Source organism: Gymnoscopelus microlampas, assembly GCF_963454915.1.
Source record: "Gymnoscopelus microlampas genome assembly, chromosome: 7".
NCBI classification, from domain to species: domain Eukaryota; kingdom Metazoa; phylum Chordata; class Actinopteri; order Myctophiformes; family Myctophidae; genus Gymnoscopelus; species Gymnoscopelus microlampas.
The window spans coordinates 49,548,734-49,572,141 of NC_139944.1; the positions used below are offsets into that span (position 1 = coordinate 49,548,734).

The 23,408-nt window shown below is 42.0% G+C and overlaps 1 protein-coding gene across 3 annotated transcripts in view; it reads right to left on the reverse strand.

The window, feature by feature from the left end:
• Positions 1 to 3,470: 3,470 nt before the first annotated feature.
• cpne5b (copine Vb) overlaps positions 3,471 to 23,408 on the reverse strand; it is a gene marked incomplete at both ends in the record, with an annotated part of 280,331 nt that continues 260,393 nt past the window's right edge. For all 3 annotated transcript variants that reach the window (XM_084061233.1, XM_084061232.1, XM_084061231.1), the window contains 6 exons: positions 3,471 to 3,662; positions 5,268 to 5,341; positions 7,828 to 7,885; positions 16,599 to 16,701; positions 21,063 to 21,190; positions 22,179 to 22,360. In XM_084061233.1, coding sequence (XP_083917359.1) covers positions 3,471 to 3,662; positions 5,268 to 5,341; positions 7,828 to 7,885; positions 16,599 to 16,701; positions 21,063 to 21,190; positions 22,179 to 22,360 — 737 coding nt within the window. The remainder of the gene's footprint in view (positions 3,663 to 5,267; positions 5,342 to 7,827; positions 7,886 to 16,598; positions 16,702 to 21,062; positions 21,191 to 22,178; positions 22,361 to 23,408) is intronic.

A 23,408-nucleotide genomic window follows, 5' to 3' on the forward strand; every position in this document is an offset into this window, starting at 1 on the left:
AGCCAAAGATATGTGTGCAAATCTTTGAACATATTCAAAAAAGATTTTTTAAAGGGAACATCTTTAACTCAAATCTTTGCTTCTGGGGGGTCCCTGTAACAACATATTTTGATTCTACAAATGTCTTCTAAATCCTAACAGTTTTTTGAAAAAACATTATATGTTTTTGTCCGCCAACCTCCATCAAAATATGTTGTTCCAGGGACCCCCAGAAGCAAAGATTTGAGTAAAAAAATGTATATACAGTATATATATATAAAAATATATATATATTCAAAAATGTGCACACATTTTCAAGATCTTTTAATAGCCAAAGTATAAAATAATGGTTATAGCTGAAATCTAAAATGACACAGATGTGTTCCCGGAATGGGTTAAACCCTATATGGTTGACCGGGGCCCCTCAGGGCTCTATGCTAGTATCTTTTCTGTTTTCTTGCTACTGTGGGGAAAATAGCAAATCTTCAAGCTTTGTGGATCTGCTATTTTCCTGCGAAAGCCTTCCCCACACTAAGGATGCCCGCATGGGGTTTAAGTGGTTAAAGGTATAATTTATAGACCTATTTTATTTGAACCACCATGTCGTACAACAAAAAGCATTGATGCAAAAAAAACTCTTGTGACTCTTTTTCCCCGTACAACACGGTCCAAGTGTTTTTACACCAAGAATAAATTAGCCTGAAATTGGATGGGCTGCTACACGGATGCCCAGTTAGATGGTCTGTTTTTTGGCTTGTTTATCCCGGGTCTAATCAACTCCTCATAAAACCAGGCTTCACAGTATGCTGGAGAAAAAGCCTAGTCAACAGCAAATTAAAAGTTCACGATGAAGAAGTTCTCCCGGATTGCAATATCTTTTCTGATGACAGACGATCCTTATTTTAGATGGTATAACTTCACACTACTGTGTATCAAAAAAATGTCCTTAATTAGGGAGGGTGATGAAGTTAACTACAGTGGTATCCAGTTGGTTACGTCTCTTGAGGTGCCCAGGGGTAACCTCCAGCTCCAGAGGTACCCCTGGCAGAGGGGTGTGGTTTTGCCTTTAGGGGCGTGCTTTAGCCTTATTTCGTCCCCCCACTGTGTAATACAGTAGGTGGACAGCAGGTGGCAGGGCCGAGCAACTATTGACTGACTGGCTGGCCGTGGGTGTTTTATTTCAGTTAAGTCAGTGAGTTGTCCTGTTTTACAATGTGATCCAATGCCAGCATAATGACTGATTTTAATCAGCCATTTTAAAATAATCATATTAAATAAAAGATGGTTCCTACTATACAACTTGTGCTTTTATAAATATTTAATCCGTGCAAAATTGGTGACCGATGCAAAGATACCCAAAATGGATACAAATCTTTATGGCAATCAAATACAAATTTATCAAATTTGCATGCCACCTTTGATAACATTCAAGGATAAATACTGGAGTATGGGGGAAATTCAGTTCTCATACAGTATACAACATGCTTTTTATAAACATTTATACTTGATAAGGAAGCGAGGAGTAGATACCTCATGTAAAAAGCCTAATTAACAATTCCCAAAGAAATAAAACCAAATGTGCCAAAAAAAAACGAAACAAATGTCTTCCACGGTAATCGATGCAACAGTCGCAAACCTGAAAACAACCCCCCCGAAGGGCAGTGGTGTAAAGTAACTAAGTACATTTACTCAAGTACTTAAGTACAATTTTGAGGAACTTTTACTCTATTTTTCTAATTTCCAATACGTTTCTACTCCACTACATCTGAGAGGCAAATATTGTACTTTTAACTCCACTACAATGATTTGAAAACTTTAGTTACTAGTTACTTTGCAGATATAAATGATTACATTATAAAACGTACATTAACCACTTCAGCCATATTTTATACCTAGGCTATTTGAAAATAGCCGATCTACAAGCTCACAAAACGCGTCGCATCGCGACGCGCTGTGAGCTTGTAGATCTTCTATTTTCAAACATTTTAGTACTTTTACTTTTGGTACTTTAAGTACACTTTGAGACCAATACTTCTGTACTTTTACTCAAGTAAATTTTGAATTCCAGACTTTTACTTGTAACAGAGTACTTCTACATTGCAGTATCGATACTTTCACTTAAGTAAAACATTTGCGTACTTTTTCCACCACTGCCGAAGGGCCAAAAAACAAATCCTAAAACAAGGAAAAGTACCTAGAGTAAATACTGTAAAAGCATCTCACTCACTACTAAGCCACGCCAATGACTGTGCAAAATGAGGGTGCATTTTGTTCTGTTATTACACTTTACAGAAACGACCACAGACAGGCACGAAGTTTGAAACCACGACGATCGTTTGAACCCAACCTGTCAAACTTAGACATGAAAACAGTCACTGGCCCATTTGTGGAATTAAAGTCCTAGTACATACATCGATGCCCAACCTGTGGTGCCGGAGCCCAACGGAGGAGCCGTGAGGATATTGAAAGTGGGTCCCCAACCAAATAATTGGCAAATCACTAACATTGTATTGATAATATAACATTAATATATTACAAAAAAAAATGCCGTAAAAAAAAATAAGTCATGTTCCATTGAGCCAAGCTGGAACACAATCGATCGTTTGATCATTAAAATTAACATGCTGTGAAAACGCACGCGCCCCCCCACCTACCTGAACACGGTTAAAGGCAGACTAGGTAGTTTTTCAGATCTGTGTGTGTACACACACACCCCCCCTCTCTGACAGGTATCAAAGTGATTGCTGCCTTTGATGCATTCATTGATTAGAGAGAGCACAAACGAGTTTGACACTTTTATGGCCCGATCAATCAACTCAGTGCACAACCCCTTTGAAGATCAAAGGGATCAATTAAGAGCTCCGGCCGAGGCCCCCCCCGCCCTCTCCCCCCACAGACTTTTCAGTCCCTGCAAAGGGATGAATATCAACATAAACATTGGAACAAAACCAGAATACAGCCAGAGGGATGTGTCTTTCTGCAGGAAAACACACCAGCATAATTATATAGTGGCTGAAAATAAATAAATACATATATATATATTTAAATTTAGGCTCAAAGTTACCTAGTCTGTCTTTAAGGTTGGGTGGGTCACGAATACTTTCGAGATTTTTCAAGTGGGCCAAAGGTTGGGAACCACTGTCCTCTCTCCTCACGAGAAACTAATCGATAAATCCCGAGAACCCCCCCCCCCCCCCCCCTCCAAAAAAAGAAGAAACAAAAAAGAATCCTGTTCCAACAGTCATTATATATTATATCTGATTTATACTTAGTTACGGCACGTGACACAGCGCGCAACAAAGTACAATCGACGCCTTTCAGGACATCCAGCGGGCCATCTCTTTACCGTGTCATCCTGTTTCTACACACAAAACGGGGCAGTGGCGACTCGTTCCCAAGTGGATTTATGTTGCAGTGTTGCTGGCTGCTATAGCCTCCATTAGCAGGGCTTCAGTACAAGCAAAAAAAGGTATAGAGGGGTCCAGACCAGATCAGATCTGCGTGTGGTGGTGCATGTGTCCCGGCGGGGTGTAAGGCGGCGGCGCGGGGTTGGGTTTGATCCCTCGGCTCTTCATGTAGGAGATGAACTGGTCGGGGATCTCCGCCAGCACGTCTTTGGCCAGCCGCGCCATGCTCAGCACGTGGTTGCCCGTTCGGTCCATGTAGTCTCGGAAGGGGACGAACTGTCGGGGAGAAAAATTATTGACTGTAATACCACAAGCCAGGGCTGTATAGACGCATTTCCAGACAACGTCACACTGATAAGAGCCAGTATGCGCGCGCAGACCGCGGCCAAAAGAACCCGACCCTCTCATTAGATCAGTGGTTTTAAACCAGTGGTCCGGGGACCACCAGTGGTCCTTGGGGGAGTACCAGGGGGTCCCTAGCAAAATGAACATAGCGTCACAATCATTTTAACCACTTTGCTTTGGCTATTCAAAAATAGCAGATCTACAAGCTCATAGCGCGGCACCGAGTGCCGCGCTATGAGCTTGTAGATCTGCTATTTTTGAAAAATCTTGAAAATGTGTGCAAATCTTTGAATATATATATATTTTAAAGCAAACATTTTTAACTCAAATCTTTGCTTCTGGGGGTCCTTGGCACAGAACATTTTCAGATGGTGGTCCGCGGCCAAATGTATCAATTTAGGGGTCCTTGGCATGAAAAAGGTTGAGAACCACTGCATTAGATGCAATGTAAAAGTGGTCACAGCCTCACGTGTAAAAATTGCATCCCATCAAACTTTCAGATGCTGTTTTCCTCCCAGCGTGGAAGGTGGTGGTTTAGGATGGATGTTTACTGTGATCTCTGCCTCTTCAAATATATCCCTTGGTTTATGTGTGTGCCAACTTGTGTGTAGACAATTATAGCGATTCTCAAAGCAGTTGTCCCCCAAACCCCACCTCCAGTCCAGCAGAGGGAGCACTCCCTCTATGATCACGGCACCAGAGCCTGCTTGATCACACAGCTGTATGTATCCCCTCAAACCTGATTTATACTCCACCGTGCGAAGGCGTTGCTTGCAGAGAACGGCAGAGAATAGCAGACCTCCAAGCTCACAACGGTCGCATCCGCGACGCGTTGTGAGCTTGTATGTCAGCTGTTCTTGGCGCACAATACCGTTGCGGGGTGAAGTATATGTGTCTCGCTAGGAGCATCTCAACAGCCAACACACAGAGGAGGTTGAATGAACTGAAACCAGTGCTCCCCAAAACAACAGCGCATTGCATCATGGCACATTATATTATATCTGACATTTTCATAGAATTTGTTTTCTTTTCTTTATAAACATCAGAATTGAGAATTTAAATAATCGTAGTATTGATCATAGATCATATCGCTCCACTCTAGTGTTTTTTGGCCAGTTGATGACTTTGACAATCAATCAATCAATCAATCAATCAATCAATCAATCAATTAATCAATCAATCATTTAATTCACAAAGCAAAACCCCAATTGAACCACAGCCTCATTCGCCTCATTTTATAGCAGGGACTCTGCTATAAAATATGAGCAGTGTAAATTCAATAAATAAATTCAATTCAATAAAACATATGTGAAGCTTAAGTGAGGTTCAAGCACTGATACTGTATGTGCCATCATGCCTTCCTTTCATAATATGGAGGAGAACATCACTTCCGCATGACCCAAATGCAAGTTTAAAGTGTCCTTGTTCATAGGAAAACAAAAAGTGTAGACATTCTTTTTTAATCTAGTATCTCTTCCTGTTTACATGGTGCAGTAGTCTCTGATAGTTTCCATGTCATAAAGAACAGTCAGTCACCTGAACGATGTCTCTCTCTGCCAGCTTTCCTCTGGACGAGATCCTAATGTCATCGCCGTCCAATTCCACCATAGCTGGAAAACACACACACACACACACACACACACACACACACACACACACACACACACACACACACACACACACACACACACACACACACACACACACACACACACACACACACACACACACACACACACACACACACTGTTATTGATTGATTGATTGATTGATTGATTAACAGGAATCATTATGCACATACATACTACTTCTGGCCTAGGAGAGATGACAGAATATTGTTGTGCCGGTGAGGTAAGAAACCCTGGGTAGGAGGGCTTACATGAGAACCTCACCGCTTACATTACATAAAATTAGAACGTATTAGTGTCTAAAAAATAAATAAATAAAATAATTATAATAATAATAATAGAAACAGATCATAATGTACTGTATAAGACAACAAAAAAGAAAAAAATCAAAGAACATACTGAGTGGAAAAGCCAAAAAAAGGAAAACAATAAGACAAAACAACTTCTGTGAAATATTAGCTAATAATGACAAAAAATAGTTTTTTTAAATACTATCCCGAGGACATCAAAGATTTTAACCCTAATCTTGAAGCCTGATTTATGCTTCAGATCTACAAGATCACAACGTGTTGTGCTGTGCTATAAGTATAAATCAGGCATATCTCTAACCCTTAAAGATCCAGTGCAATGCCATTTTCGGTCATTTTATTTTGAAGTCTGAAACGGCCTCGCAACCAATCAGAAGGTTCCATCCCTTCTGGCTATTTCTAACCTATAATGTTTTCAGATACATATTTTAGCGTGCTCATTATGTTTACAATAAGTAATACACCATCTGGATGTCATCTTGAATGACATTCAAAACGGATGAGCTCTGTAATTAAAATCAGCTGTGTTTGAGGGAACGTGCAGCTATGGGAATCACACAGGTGAACAAAATGAAGATGAATTTATATTCATGAAAGTTGATCTATGTCATCACGCAGTACGTTTTTGTTCACAGGAAGTAATTAAGATTGGCTTTTTAGGGACTTTTGATATAACAATACACACATTTTTTTCATTTTCTTTGGCATCTATTGTTAGGTATGCCCATATGATGACAACGGATATGCTCTAAAATTGTGAAAAACATACAGTATTTTTCATTTCACTAGATCTTTAAACCTATATCTTCTAAATGCCAAATCCCTTAACCTGAATCTTTTCCTAATTGTAAGTCTACATCTAAAAATCTTTTTGCGTACCAGTACACACACACACACACACACACACACACACACACACACACACGCACGCACGCACGCACGCACGCACGCACGCACGCACACACACATTTATCTGTCATATGTTTTCATTCTCGCTTTAGCCAGGGCTCTGCCAGCATTTTAAACAGCTGAGTGCAATTAAGACCGAGCACTTCCTGGACCCTCAACACTACAAAGCCAGCAATTAACCTCAGCCAGTTCTTATACAATTATGTGTGCATCCATCCACCTATGTTCTGTAGGCCCTTCTCTACTGAATCATCAAATGAGTTGGTAATTCCCTCCCAAGTGTTCTCTGAGTAATTGCCATAGAGAGAGGAGGGTGTCTGCACTCTGCAGTAACAGGCTCTGACTTGCATCCATTAAAAAGTCAATCATTAACTTGTAGTTCATGTGGATGGTGAAAAAACGTGATCAAATTGCAGAGTGGTCTTTTTGATCCGTTTCTCAGAGGACTTGAGGCTGGAGAGGACGATGTCCAATCACTGCAGATTGGACATCGTCCTCTCCAGCCTCAAGAAATAATTTATACGTGTCATACACGACCATGTCACAAAAATATCTGAGGTTTGATATAAATTGCCCACAAAAAGTTTGGAAACTTAACTTGGGTCTTTCCAAAGTTGCAGAGCCCATGCTCAAGTGCCAGTCACACACCTGTGATTGGCACTCGAGCATGGGCAGGTCGCTCAAAACAAGAGCGATTACCAACAGAAGCATATTGGGGTATTTTGGGAATTGTTTTGGGGGCGCTACCCACACGTTTAGCTGTGCTGCTCATTCCACGAATGCCTGATCCTTGTTGTAAAAATGATATAAAACACAATACCCTGGTATTATTGAAGGGGAGAAATAATCTACCGAAGTTAATTTTCAGAACTTTTTGTGGGCAGATTACAAATGAGGCTTCATGCCAGGACAGTGACAGAAGCTGACACAGAATGTGTTTAATTTATTTACAGTGGTGGAAAAAAAGTATTCCAATTGTTTACTTAAGTATAAAAAAGTTAAATTTTCACGATTTTTTGCAGATCTACAAGCTCATAGTGTGGCACAGTGTGGCTGCGCTATGAGCTTGTAGATCTGCTATTTTTGAATAGCCAAAGTATAAAAGGTTAAAGTGGTTAAAATGATCGTGATAACAGATTTGGCTGGGGACCCCCTGGAACCCCCCCCCCCCCCCCCCCCCAAGGACCCCTGGGGGTCCCCTGACCCCACTTAGAGAACCAATGATGAATAAAAGTAGTGAAGTTTCCTTACCGTCAAACTCCGCCTGGCCCACTCCCACTATGATGATGGACATGGGCAGCTTGGCCCCCTGCGGAGAGGAACAAGAAGGAACAAGCGCTTAGTGTCAGTCGGTTCTGCTCGTTAGCGGCTTATCTCTGTCTTTCTTCCACCGAGAGACACCTGGGAAGGAATTATCAAGCCTGAAATGTACTGACTCTTGCACTTCTTGTACAGTACTTTGAAGTAACTTTCAGAACTGCTCTGTCGTTCATCATCTCCAACACGTATACGCGAGAGAACTGAGCGGGAGTCTGTCTCCTGATGATTACCTCCTCTGACCCGCATAGTCATGATGGTAGGCTTACTGTGGAGAAGGAAGTTCGCACCCTGTGTCTTGGCTAGAACATTTTATTTAGCTTGACAACATTTCAACCCTTCATCATGTCCGATGAAGACCTGCTGGGGATGAAACGTTGTCAAGCTAAATAAAATGTTCTGTTGGAAGACACAGTGTGCGAACTTCCTTCTAAAATGTTCCTCTTGGAGCTAAGAAAGACACAGTGTGCAAACTTCCCTTTCATCTCCACGTATACGTATTGTTGTTCAGCGCCTACACATTTGTATTATTTTTTATTTTTATCCCACAATTCTTTTAACCATTTTTTTTCAACCCTGCGCCAATTGCCTAGGCTGTAATCCCAGGCGCTACTCTCCCTCTGCCAGCCTGGGGAGAGCCCCGAACTGAGCTCATGCTTCCTTCAACGCATGAGGAGTGAGCAGGCCGCATCTTATCACCTGACAGGGGGGAGTTTCCCCGGTAGGACGTAGCGCGTGGAAGGAACACGTTATTCCAACCAGTTCCTTTCCCCTCTATCGGGGGAGGCAGTATAGAGACCAGGATTACTGCATGTTTTTTTGTGAGGGTAGCTCACCCAAGTTACAGTGGATTACCATCATGCTAATGTTCTGCAACACACTTTGGAAGGAACATTAACAATGAATTGGATTCGGCAGAGAAAGAGGAAGGGAGGGATTAAGAGACAGAGAGTGAGACAGAGAGCGAGATAGAAGAGATGAGATGAGATGCTGACATTAGCACTTTCTTCCAGAGTGCAGTCCCAAGAGCAGTTCCTCTCCCAGAACTCGTAAGGGAAACTTTCTGAAAAGTCTGTGTGAAAGTCAGCCCCGCTGAAAGGCTATAGAGGAGCATCAGTGCATGGTGAACAGGAGATGGTCGTTTTTGATTTCTGTTTATCAGAGCCCCTCTCCTGATCCCCCAGACGTTTTAAGGTCCCCAAATCCAATTTTGTCGGCTGTATCAGTTCTGCCCTCGCGCCCCCGCTGCTTATCTGCTGATAACAGCTTGGGTTTGTTCAGCGAAATTGTGTTTTATTAAGCTGGTGAGAGGGGCTCCCGCTCACTGACAACAGTGAGTCTTCAGACAGTCTTCAGAGATCTCAGGTCCAAAACGGGTCAGTAATATCAACCACTTTAAGTTTAAGCCTGATACTGTCGCATGGCACAAATAGCCGCGACGCGTCGTGTGAACGTGAAGATACGTTATTTTCGGCAAGCAAGGTACTTTAAGATATTTTGACAACAAACTGTGCTTTTACTCAAGTCACATTTTGAACACACTTTGACTTGTAACAACAATATTGTGGTATTGGTAACTTTTACTAAAATAATCTGAGTACTTATTCCAACTCTGGAGAGGATGGATGTATGGTAGAGTTTGTGAGCCATGAGAGCCAGGAGGGAGGGGAGGGGCCATCTCTAATCACCACGGCAACCATCCTCAGTTGCCCTCCTGGCCACTCCCATGACCCACCTGCAAATTGAAGAGTGAGAGAAGTATCCTTGTTTTTGTCGTTTTACATAATACATCATTTTGTCCCTGAGCTATACTGTAGGTTATTATTGAACAAAAGCTTCCGAAAAACAACTCCAAACGACCAGGAACAGAGGTGCTATACCATAAAGACCTGAGGCCGATTCTACAAATGCCTTCTAAATCACAACACTTTCAATATTTTTCCCAAATGTTAAAAAATAGTGGAGGTACAAGCTCAAAGCACAAAACAAGCCTAATACACAAAACAAGAACGGAAATAACAAACTGCACAAATGCCAAGGATACAGAGGATACAGAATGAGAAAACTACTATCCATGAAACACTATTTCTAGATGAATGACTTTTGATGCCGCGGTCCCATTTTACTTGTCTTCTTCCCTTAACAGTTCTGACTCTCTGATTGACACATTAAGCAGCAGGCAGACGAAAGCGATAGCGTTTCCATTGAGTTTGAACGACAGGGACCATTGCAGACATGTTTTATTCATGTTGGAGCATAGTGCCGTGGCCTTGCTTGCACCCCGTCTTTTTAAAGTTTGGAGTACATTTGATCAAATTTAAATGTAATGTCACGAAAATATCAATTTAGATGGGTTTCATCAGGTTTCATCAACCAGAACATTCAAATGTAGCTATGTGTCAGAAAAAGACGTGAAATGTATGAATATTGGGAAAGATGGGAGCATCTAGTAGTAGGCCTATTTATCGTGTAACTTCCACTGTGATATTACTTCTGTGATATGATGTAGAACTCATTGTTTACTACAGATAGCTCCAGTCCTTCATTATGATTGGCTGAGCCGTGTTGGAAGTCGTTGTTAAATGCCATTTTTAAAATGGATAGGCTCAATCCTTGATTCTGATTGGTTGGTTTACGTTTAGTAGATATGATGAAAATACACTATAATCTACTCCTTTAGATCAGCTTATATCAATCACAGGTGGGTTAATTGTTTCTACAGTATTTCCCTCTACACCAAATCTCTTCACAGCAAATACCTATTGCGTTGTGAGCTTGTAGATCTACAGTATAGGGTTCCAAGTGGTTAGCTTTTGTATAAAATCACTGTAAACCACAGCCTCAGGGGTTTTATTGCTTCATCGTCTCGCTGGATTTCTCATTTTCAGTTTACAGTACATGACAAGGTAAACAAGCTGAATGTGTTTTAAAATGTTTGCTTTGGTAAAATTAGATCAGTGTTAGTGTTTGCTGCAGGGACCAGAGGAGGCTTGTTGTTGACTCTCCCCTTAAGTCAGAATACACCAGTAAGCTTCTCTTATCAATGTTCAACAAAGCTCTGGTAAGCTTCCTCCTGTCCTCCCACTCTCTCTGTCACACACACACACACACACACACACACACACACACACACGCACACGCACACGCACACGCACACGCACACGCACACGCACACGACACGCAACACACAACAACACAGTCTCCACACATCAAATAACTCGGCACAATCCTCCATGTCCCTTTTTCTGTCACATGCTTTGTGACACTGACAGGCAGCACAGATCCTCTCTAATGACACAACAAAACCGTGTCAATCAACACGGCGTACATGCTGCTGGATATGACACTTTACTGTAATGTACTGTACTGTACATGACAATAATGGTGCCACTGCCTGTGTGTGTGTGTGTGTGTGTGTGTGTGTGCAGTGGTGTAAAGTAACCAAGTACATTTACTCAAGTAACTGTTCTTCAAGTACAATTTTGAGGTGTTTTTACTGAAGTACTTCCAATTTTTCAGTACTTTTAACCTCTACTCCACTACATCTCAGCAATATTGTACTTTTACTCCACTACAATGCGTCGCGATGTGAGCTTGTAGATCTGCTATTTTCAAAAGATGTTTAGACATTTTATACATTTGAAAACATCTTCTGCATAATGAGTACTTTCTACTTTTGGTACTTTAAGTACATTTTGATACCAACACTTTTGTACTTTTACTCAAGTACATTTTGAATTCTGGACTTTTACTTCTAACAGAGTACTTCTACAATGCAGTATTGATACTTTTACTCAAGTAAAAAAAATTGAGTACTTTTTCCACCACTGATGCCGTGTGTGCGTGTGCGTGTGCGTATGCGTATGCATACAGTATGTGTATGTGTATGTGTATGTGCGCGCGTGCGTGCGCACCAGCATAGTTTTCCAGTGCTGTTGAAGTAATTGAGTCTCCCTCGCATTCTGCTCTGCCATGATATATATATATGTATGAGCATACAAAATGATGTCACCCTTGCCTTGTCTCCTTGTTTACAATGTAAAGTAATGATTGTAACTGTAATAATAATAACAATAATAATAATGATAATAATGATGAACAACAGAAAGAAAAGCAGGAAGAAAAGAAAGTGTAACTACAAAACCCTTTGATGTGACTGTCACTGAAGCCGGAGAGGGTTAACTTTCCCTTCAGTTAAACTTGACCTGTTTCATGATGACAAGAGACCCAGAGGAACACGAGGATTGATGAAGAGATGAAGAACAAGTGGAGCAGAGGAGGGAGGGAGGAACGCTGAGACAGAACAGCAGACACAATCAAAGGCGTCACAAAGAAGATGGGACTGGAGCTGTGTTATGCAGACAACATGAAAGAGATGTCTCCATGTGTGAGTTACAACAACATGGAAAGAGACAGCATCTCCCTGTGTGTGTGTGTGTGTGTGTGTGTGTGTGTGTGTGTGTGTGTGTGTGTGTGCGTGCGTGCGTGCGTGCGTGCGTGCGTGCGTGCGTGCGTGCGTGCGTGCGTGCGTGCGTGCGTGCGTGTGTGTGCGAGCGAGCGTGTCTGCGTGTGTGTGTGTGTGTGTGTGTGTGTTTGTGTGCGAGCGTGCCTGCGTGCGTGTACGTGTGTGTGTGTGTGCTCGGGAGCGCGCATGTGTGTGTACATTCGACCAACGTCTTAACCAAGGGGCAAGGCTTGGATATTTACGATGAGGCCAACACGGAAGCTTATGAATGGCCAGAGTGAGGCACTGTTTTACCCTGCGCCGACCTGAAGTGTCAGAAAGAATTTATTTTAGCGCAAGTGAATGGGTTTTTGACAAACTTTAGACTAGATTTTCTTACTGTAATAAAAATTGTCATAAATTCTATATGCTTCCAGTCGCTAGTTTAAAGTCTCCTTTCAATCATCATGATATGCGTTTTGCTAAATTATGGTCCCATTTATTCTAAAATTGACGATAAAGTAGGCTATGCTCCAGGAGGGGCGGGATGATTTGATTGACAAGCTACCCAACTAATAGCATTTTTGGGGGTGTTTCCGGTTCGCTGGTCACGTGTCTGGTCTCAACCAATAGCGTTTGAGTTCCGGCGTGGCCAACTGTATATATTAACGATGGAGGAATGCATGTTCCTGAACTATCGGCTTCATTTTCGTTCTGTAGAAAGCAGGGGAGTGGCATTGTCCATTCATTTATACAGTCTATGGTCTTAACCCATTAAATCCGGGAACGCATCTCTGTCATTTTAGATTTATTTGGCTATTCAAAAATAGCAGATCTACAAGCTCATAGATCTGCTATTTTTGAAAAATCATTTTTGCAAATCTTTGAATATATACTGGATTTTTAAAGCCAACATTTGTAACTCAAATCCTTGCTTCTAGGGGGTCCCTGGAACAAGATATTTTGAGATGGGGGTCCGCGGCCAAATACATATCATTTTGGGGGTCCTTGAGATGGAAAGGTTGGAGCACCACTGATATAGTTCCTTGACGTGAAACATTTAGCAACTTTTAGGGATTTAGAAGACATTTTGTAGAATGTATATTCAAAGTTTTGATCTTTCTGAAATAGCAGATGTACAAGCTCATAGCCTTTTGAATAGCCAAATAAACCTAGAATGACACAGATGCGTTCCCTGATTGAAGGATGCTACTGTATCATACAGCTTGGCTATAAATGTAAACGGTTTGTGTTCATATTTGGAAGGCTCGGTAATGTCCATACATCATGTTGTGAGAGGCCTGCAGATTGCAGGAATGCCCAATAAGCCAAGAGCTAATTAAGCCATTAGCTAAATTCTGTTCAGTCTGTGATAATTGGCAGTCTCATATGGAGGAGACGATGCTTCCTGTATCCGTGATCTGTATCCTGAAACACTTGCTGTTGAGTTAGTTTCCTAAGTTTGTGCGTTTACATTTAAGTTTGTGTTTCTTGTTATATGTGAAGGCAAATAAAGATGTTAAATCTGTGTGTGAACTTGAACATGAACTTTGCCGTTCCTCAGCGCGTTCCTCAAAAGTTATTTTTCCCCCTAGACAGGCAACAACTCTGACTAACATCAACATTCTCAACTCTGTACAGGTACTCACAAAACCCACAATGGGAGTTGAAGCAAAGTGCAAAGCCAAATTCTCTCTCTCTCTCTCTCTCTCTCTCTCTCTCGAAGACATCTTTTTTGGAAGAGGAATATGAATATAAGATGAAAGGCTCGTTGCTTTCGGGCAGAAACCTCATATCTCCATATTTTAAGTTTTTATGTTTTTTCCCCCCAAATTAATGAATGCCCCACTTTACCTTACTACAGTGTTACACAAAAAAAAGTTGTGAAAAGGCGCTGGCCTAGCAGTCCGGGCACTTAAAGGCTCTAATGTAGCCTGACAGCGCATCGCGGGTTCCCCGTTCCCGACGATTGCCGCGACGAGTGACGTGCTACGAGCTTGTAGATCTGCTATTTTTGAAAAATCGTGATAATGTGTGCAAATCTTTGAATATATATTGTTTAAAACATTTTTAACTATTTTCTTTGCTTCTGGGAGTCCCTGCGATACAATATTTTGAAATGGGGGTCCGCGGCCAAATACATATCATTTTGGGGGTCCTTGACGTGAAAAAGATTGAGCACCACTGATACAGAAACATACGTTTCTCAGAACACTGTTGGGATTTAGGAGACATGTAGAATCGGCTTCAAGTCTTAATGGATTAAAGTGACAGGGAAAGTGGTTAAGTGTGTCTGTGGGTTTAACTAATACTGAACCAAATGGAAAGAGCCATGGACTAATAATAACATTGGATCCATCGGAAAACACAGGTTCTCTTTTTTGGGGGGGACCGTATGGACATACAGGTTTTTCACACGACATAACAGACGTTACATAACGTCCAGCTGTCTGACGCTCTGGGTCCTTCAGAGAGAGAACAGGCTTCATCACAGCGGAGGAGAGGCAGGCAGGCAGTGAGATAGAGCAGCAGGCAAGATCTTAAAAGGAAGGTGCTGCTGTTCTAATGTTTTGACTAACAGTCGCAAATTCCCTTTAAATCCAGTCTGCTGGGTGTTCTGTGCCTTAGGCTGGTCCCATGGAGGAGAGGAGAGGAGAGGGGAGGGGAGGGGAGGGGAGGGGAGGGGAGAGGGGAGGGGAGGGGAGGGGAGGGGAGGGGAGAGGAGAGGAGAGGAGAGGAGAGGAGAGGAGAGGAGAGGAGAGGAGAGGAGAGGAGAGGAGAGGAGACTGCTGTTAAGAGTTGGGAGAAGAATTAGTAGTTAGGAGGTCTTTGAAGGTTTTGGTGAAAGCGATCTCACTAAACTGTTCCTAAGTTTTGCAGTATCTTCCTCTCTGGAATAAGCCTCACCAATGACCATAAGATACTACAGCAGGCGTGCCCACACATTTTTTGACTTGAGAACTACTTTTAAAATGTCCAGCTCAACAAGATCTACCCACCCAAAGAATAATTATCCCATTGCTGAAAATACTTTAAAAAATGTACCTGGGCGGGCGTGTTGACGCTGGCATTACAAACACACTTGGAATGGGATATAGTGGGGAAATAATAGTCTTCCTCCCATTCTGTGTGGAAGTGGTAGGTTTACTGGACCTTTGTCTTGCACGTTTTTATATAACTTTGTAATGCTACCGACGTTTGCGCGCAGCAACACTCTTGGAAGCAAAGCATTGCATTGGGGGGTTTGCTTACTATAGAAGCCGTGAAGGGAGTCGACAGGCTTGATTGACATCAATATTGACATCTTGATGTAAATCAATCAAGTCACCTTAATTCAAGTGGCAGATGCCAGAAAGAAGGAGGAGTTTTGTGATTTTTGTTCATAAATATTTTACCAGTAGATCGCGAAGGCTGTGCCCATACCTTTTGGGTATCCCTGTACTACAGTATAAAGAAACCTCTGTCCGTCAGTCAGTCAGTCAATCTGTCTAAATCAGAATTGTCCTCCTCAGTGGGTTGAGCAATTGATCTGAACGTGCACACGAGGCAAGTTCAGATCCGCTACCGCGTCAGGGTCTGTGTCGAGGTTTATTTCTTAATAATGACCCATTCCCTCATTGATTATCTCTTGCTTAACATACTCTACCATGCACAACCGGTCAACATACTGTTTTATCTATCACAAGTTTACAGGCCCAACATTTTTCAGCTTCAAGAAAAAAAGAGTCATAAGGGAAAACAAATAGAGAAAGGAAGAAGGTGAATCAAAGTCAGATAACATGAAGGCACATAATGTCAAATATACATTGACATTGTATGCCTGGTCAAAATAGAAATGAACTGAAGCAGAAATGCGCCTTCATGCAAGCAGACAAAACACTTTCAACGGATATAAATAGCAGCAGAATCAATACAATGATAATCCCAGTCTCCTGTGCAGGTGAGAGACATCACTTAGCAGCAGATATCCATCCTGTAGGTGTGTGTACACTAGTGATAGTACTGTAGCACTGGCATTTTCATCCAGTGGTGGAAGAAGTGCACAGATTTTTTGACTTAAAAGGGATAGTTCACTTTTTTTCTATCGATTAGTCACCACATGAAGACTTGAATTCATGGGTATTTTTTTGTTTTTGTCGCATTCCTAAGCCAATAATGTGATGACCGGCAGTGGTTCCGGTAGGAGACACAAAGAGTCTCCTTTGTGTTTCCTACCGGAACCGCTGCTGCCTACTGGTCCGCTGCCCCCCTCCATCCTTACATTGACGATGGCCTCCTTGGTCTGGGCCATGTCAGATATCACCCCGTCAGTGATGATGAGAAGCACAAAGTATTGAGAGCCGTCCTGCACTGCTGCTGCATACCTACACAGAGAGAGAGAGAGAGAGAGAGAGAGAGAGAGAGGGGGGGGGACAGAGATATATGTCATTTTAAGATTTCTTTGGCTAATCAAAAATAGCAGATCTGCCGCGCTATGAGCTTGTAGATCTGCTATTTTTCGAAAAATCGTGGAAAATGTGTGCAAATCTTTCAAGATATATATATATATGTTTTAAAGCGAACATTTTTAACTCCGATCTGTGCTTCTGGGGGGTCCCTGGAATAACATATTTTGAGATGGGGGTCCACAGCCAAATACGTATCATTTTGGGGGTCCTTGACATGGAAAATTTGGAGCATCACTGATATAGCGACATACTGTTAGGATTTAGAAGAGAGAGAGAGAGAGACCCATTACTACTGAAAATAGCACTGACACACGGGCTAACTAATAATATAGCAGACAGTACAAAGCCTGTTTACACTGTCTGAGTGTCTGAGTCCCTGTTTAATAACCTTTGTCCCTGTTTCTCTGCTCCATTCTCTAGTTTACAATATGCTCATGCTAAGTGGCTAAAGGCCATGCATTCATATTGATACAGCCATTCACCACACTCTTTGTTTATAGTAAACAAATAAACACAAAAACAAAAAGCCTTTGTGCCGGTCTGTGAGAGAGATGTTATATTATACCTCCCTGTTCTTCTCCTTTTTAAAAATAAAGTCCCTGTCATAGCAGAGTAAATTATGATTCAGCTTTTTATCACAATGACATTTTGTAATTACCACAGAGGGCCATGGAGCATGATCAGATACGGAATAGTTTGGATATGACTCACTATGATGACAAGAGACAGGGAGTCAAGTGGGTTTGGGTGGAGGGGGGCTGGGCAGGAATTGGGATTGTCAATGCGTGACCTTTTAACCCATTAAATCCGGGAACGCTATCTACAGTATATCATTTTAGTTTTCTTTGGCTATTCAAAAATACACATTTGTGGAATCGCCAGAAGCAAAATGTTTTTGCTATAAGAAATATAATTGCACACATTTTCACGATTTTTCAAAAATAGCAGATCTACAAGCTCATGGCGCGGCACTCGGTGCCGCGCCATGAGCTTGTATATCTGCTATTTTTGAATAGCCAAAGAAATCTATACAATGACATAGATGCGTGAATTCCCGGATTGAATGGGTTAACCATTTTGGTATCTGCATAGAGAGTGTAGACATGGACCCGAAACGTTCTCTCCGAGTTAAATTCATGCTCAGGAGATTAATCCCCATGACACAACCCACCCACACACACACACACACACACACACACGCGAAAACACACACACATCATTTGTATGTCGTCGCTGTTGGGTGTAAACCTTGTATGTCCAAACCGAACACAGGAAAAAAAATCCTGTGTTCCAAAGTTCACAGTTCCAGTGGCTCAGGGGTAGAGCGGCCGGATGGTTCACAGTTCCAGTGGCTCAGGGCTAGAGCGGCCGGATGGTTCACAGTTCGATCCTGGGTTACCCCAGAGTTACAGCAGTGTCGAAGTGTCCTTGAGCAAGACGCTGAACCCCTAATTGCTCCCAATGAGCAGGTTGGTGCCTTGCATGGTTTCCTCCGCCATCGGTGTATGAATGTGTGTGAATGTAATGCACAATCTATGTAAATTATTTAGTCACGATTAAATAAATTTGGCCCGGACGACAGGCGTAGCGGTCTGGGCACATAGGCTGCTAATGCAGCCCGACAGCGTGGCGTGGGTACCGATCCCGATGACCTTTGCTGCATGTCACTCCCCATCTCTCTCCCCAAATTTCCTGTCAGTCTACTGTATACTATAATTAACGAAAAAAATATCAGAAAAACAAACAAAAAAGTGTTAAATAGTTCTATATTTTGATAGTACTCATTGCTATAGAGTGTTTGCTCAGTAACAAATACATTTTCAGGTCGGGATAACAATTCTATCCAATCAGGACACAGTAAACAAGTGAAATTTGAAGTGACGACACTAAGAAATTAGTAGACACATTTGGAACTGGAACACTATAAAAATGAAGCTGATAAATACTCTCTGCTGATGGGCTGAAAGCACCTGAAAATGTATTTTCTGTTTATTAAATAGCTGGAGAGACAGGGGGAGACCCCTGTTACTGAACAAACACTCTATAGCAATGATTATTATCAGAAAATAACCTTTAAACAAAATAACTTTTTAATTAACCAGAAAATATCACTTATCCTATCTAACATTTAATGGGCTCAATGTTTATAAAACCCACAGACGGACTTAACCACTTTCCAAAAATGTCGTTAGAAGGCTATTTTCACTAATTGTGCTCTACACTCTCGTAGGGCACCGAAGTAGGGCATTCATTTACACACAAAAGTTGAATCATGGAGATACAAGCATTTCTGTGTGGGAGCTGTGTGATCTGTCAGTGCATGTTATGTTGCCGCCTACGGGGCCCTCTATTTGTCATTTGGTTCCGCACAGCTAATAAGCCAGTCTTAACGACAGGCTGTCACCCTGTCTCACTTCATACTCACGCATTTTTGTCACTTCCGATTTACCGCTTCCATACCAGCAGAGATATATCGTCTCTGTCGGGGGTGGAAACCTCACATGTCCAAAACTGTTAACTTTTCGGGATTCCGATTCAAAAGCATCAAAAGTAGCAGATCCACAAGCTCGAAACGCGGCGCGAAGCTTTTGTGCTTTTGTGTGACGCTCTAGTGCAGAGGTTTTTCAACCCTTTTCATATCAAAGTCCATTATTTATTCAGCATTTGAGCCACAGAACCACCGTTTGATGAGATTTAGCCTCTCAGACCCAAAACGTAGAATATTTTGTTATCGTTGGGTAAGATTTTGTCCACAATTCCATCCATGCTGTATTGATGTTGGTACAAATAGGAGAGACAACAGGCAAACGTTGATCAAAATAACAATTACTTAATTAAGTAATGTAGATGTTTAACAATAATTTAACTCTTGAGAGCATAAAACGGGTCCATTTGGTTTTACGCTCTCAAGAGTTTAGGTTTCCAACCCTCCATAATTTAGCTGGGGACCACCTGAAACCCCCTCAAGGACCACATGGCGGTCCTTGAGAACCGCTGCTGTAGTATGATCAAGTAGGCCGTTAATTTACGTGAAAAAAACCCCCACAAAAACGTATGAATATGGAGATAAGAGGTTTCTTGGCCCGACAAGCAACGATATGCTCTTCTAACCCACTGAGACACAAATCAAGGGAGCAGCCATTATGGAAGGACTGACTCTGGAAGAAAGGGAATCGCGCATCACTGAGGCCAGCGGTGACCAATGTCACCGTCTGCGATTCAGTTTCATTCTATGCTTGACGCTTGAAGGGCAGACGGCCAGTGATAGCCGCGGTGAGTGTGAGTGTGTGCGTGTGTGTGTGTGTGTGTGTGTGTGTGTGTGTGTGTGTGTGTGTGTGTGTGTGTGTGTGTGTGTGTGTGTGTGTGTGTGTGTGTGTCCAAGCAGTTGCCAAGGTACTGCTCGGTATCAGCTATTATAGGAAGCCGCTCAATTTAGAGGAAGCATTGCTTCCATTATCCATGATTTATGTCCGCTGTGTCTGACACAGTATGTCAACTATATTCTATGTAACAATGTTCTGCAGTCTATTGCACTTTGTAACTGGCTGTTTTCTTATTGTCAGACTGCACTGGCTAGTGTTTATGTCCTTTGCACAAGGCATTCTTGTACTTCTGTTTATGTGGACATACGATGTGATGCGAGAGTATGATCTAGCCAACACCAACTTGGCACTCCTGAATCGCTGCCCTCCACACTCTCCTATCTAACATCAGTGTCTTGAGCTCTACAGTGTGGTTAGCTAAGCTGTCGCACCGCAGTGCTTCTACGTAGGTGGTGGGTGGGTTGGCTCCCATAGTGTCAGTTTGCTTGCCACTAGTTCCGGGTGTCTGACACAGTGCCCTGCCAGCCTCATCCTTCTCTCTCTGACTTTGTCTGTGACCCATGGTAGGTCCCCGTAGAGGACCACATTTCTGATGTGGTTCTTGCTCAACAACAATTTAATGACTTTTAAGACCTGTTTTTTAATACCAAATTGGCAAAGTTGTCAGAGGCAAACAAAATAGCCGATCTACAAGCTTGTAGTTCAGCTATTTTCACAATATTTATCTGTGGAACCGAGTCAAACTAAATGTAATGCCCCACTACAATTCCAAGTGCTTGTCAGGGTGGGGGGTCCCCAGTTCAAATACGTTTATTTTGGGGGGTCGCAGCCTGAACAGTCCTCTTGTCCTACATGACACACACAACTGTAGGGGTTGGCAGTGATAGACACACACAAAATGTGGGGGAAAATGGGGAATTGGGAGGAAAAAAGAAAAAAGTTTGTTGCCATCACCTGGCAACGTGGTTGACCACGGGAGCGAAGTTGGTCGGCCCGTACAGCTGGACGGTCTTCAGACTCTGGTGGTACGCCTCCAGGATGCCCTCGATGCCGTTACAGTAGGGGTTCTCCGTGTTACCGTTCTGAAGATGAGAGAGAACCATGCAAACACATGGCAGAGGAACATGTCATGGTCCCAGTGTTACCCACAATCAGCACAGAAGGAAATGTAAAAAAGCTCATAGCGCGGCACTATGAGCTTGTAGATTTTTGAAAAATCATGAACATTTGTGCAATTATTTGAATTTTTCTTTTTTTTAAGCGACATTTGTAACTCAAATCTTTGCTTCTGGGGGTCCCTGAAACTAAATATTTTACCAATGTTCACTTATTATATACATTCCAAGATTTGCAAAAAAAATCAAGATTTTTCAAAAATAGCCGATCTACAAGCTCATAGCGCGTACAAAAGTATTGGTATCAAAATGTACCAAAATATACTGACTTGTGCCTATACTGTATATGGAGCTGACTGATTTGTTTATTTGGGCGTATAGCTGCATTGGGAACTCCTTAAATGGTTACGGCTGAGTCATGGTGACATGAGCGTGATGTCAGAGGTCCAACGGCCGGTCCATCCTCCCTTAAAGGAGTAGTTCACCCAAAAATTGACTTATTTTGTATCAATTGCACACCCCATGAAGCCTTGAATCCATGGATTTATTTGTCTTTTTGTCGCATTCCTAAGCTAATAAATGTATTCCTGTCTCCTACCGGCTAGTGTATCCAGTAGGAGACACAAAGTAGATTCTTTGTGTCTCCTACTGGACACACACCCGGTCATCAAATTATTGGCTTAGGAATGCCACAAAAACAAAAATAAATCCATGAATTCAAGGCTTCATGGGGTGTGCAATTGATAGAAAATAAGTCATTTTTTTGGGTGAACTCCTCCTTTAAGCCAATTTTATTATATGATATAGGATGGAGTTTTACCAATGTATAAATTGAACTGAGGATAATAAGTGAATAATTACCACCAATAACGAGGCCATATAATCCATATATATCAATTAGACGCCCTTCATGCTATTGAGATGCAGAAAGAGGTCATGGGGGTCACACACTCACCAAGGGGAATTCGTGTGAAACCCGTCCATCGGGCGGTAGCTTGGCTCCGAAGCCCAAGGCGGGGAACATCTTGTCACTGTCGTAGTCCTGGATGATCTCCCCCACGGCCTTCAGGGCCATGGCATAGGCATTCAGCTGGTAGGGGTTCATGTAGTGCAGCGACGTGGACTGAGAGGGGTTACCTGCATGGTGGGAGACAAGTTAGAACATCAACAAGGGTGTTAATATTAACCACATGAACCCTAGCTAGTGTCCGTATTCTGGGGGCGATCGGTGAAAATAACCATACCGCAGACCTGATCAAGAGAGCAGTGGTGTAAAGTAACTAAGTACATGTACTCAAGTACTGTACTTAAGTAACATTTTTAGGTCTTTTTTACTTTACTGGAGTATTTCCAACTTTCAGTACTTTTACTTCTACTCCACTACATCTCAGAGGCAAATATTGTACTTTCACTCCACTACAATTATTTGAAAACTTTAGTAACTAGTTACTTTTGACAGATTTTGCTATTACAAAACATACATTAACCACTTCAGCCCTATATACATTTTGTCCATTTGAAAATAGCCGATCTGCAAGCTCACAATTCGTCGCAATGCTCCAGTTATTATTATAATAATAGCAGTAGAATGCACAGCTGGAACACATTATGCAGAAAGCATATTTTATTAATACCAATAACCAGTCTGAGTGTCTGTCACATCTCTGGGGTTAGGCTACATGCAGATGTCGTCTCATAAAAGATAACGATGGTTTGTACCCCCACAGCACCCTGGATGCACCGTGCACGGCCACCTAGTTCAACTATAAACTTTATAGGTGCAATAAATTGTATTTTCTGAAGCTCTTCCAATGAATACCCTGCTGGATTGTTAATATGAAATGACTTTAGTGTTTCCTAATGAGTTGTTTGAGGAGAGAAAGGAGGGTGCCTGGGTGAATAGACCTTCTTCTAATTGCTCACGGTGTGAAGATACTGTGAAACATTCAGTTCATCCAAATGGCTTTCCACTTACGACCAATCAACATAACCTTTGTGGCGCACAAGCTGAATGATCTAAAAGTCTATTATAACACGTAACACGAACACGACTATCGACCTTCGTCTAATGGGAAAATAAAACCCCACTGTAGCTTTGATTAAAAACATTAGCTATATTTATTATTTTCAAACAAACTTTTCTTTTTCTATTTGAATCATTTCCCCTATACTCTATGGCTGTTTT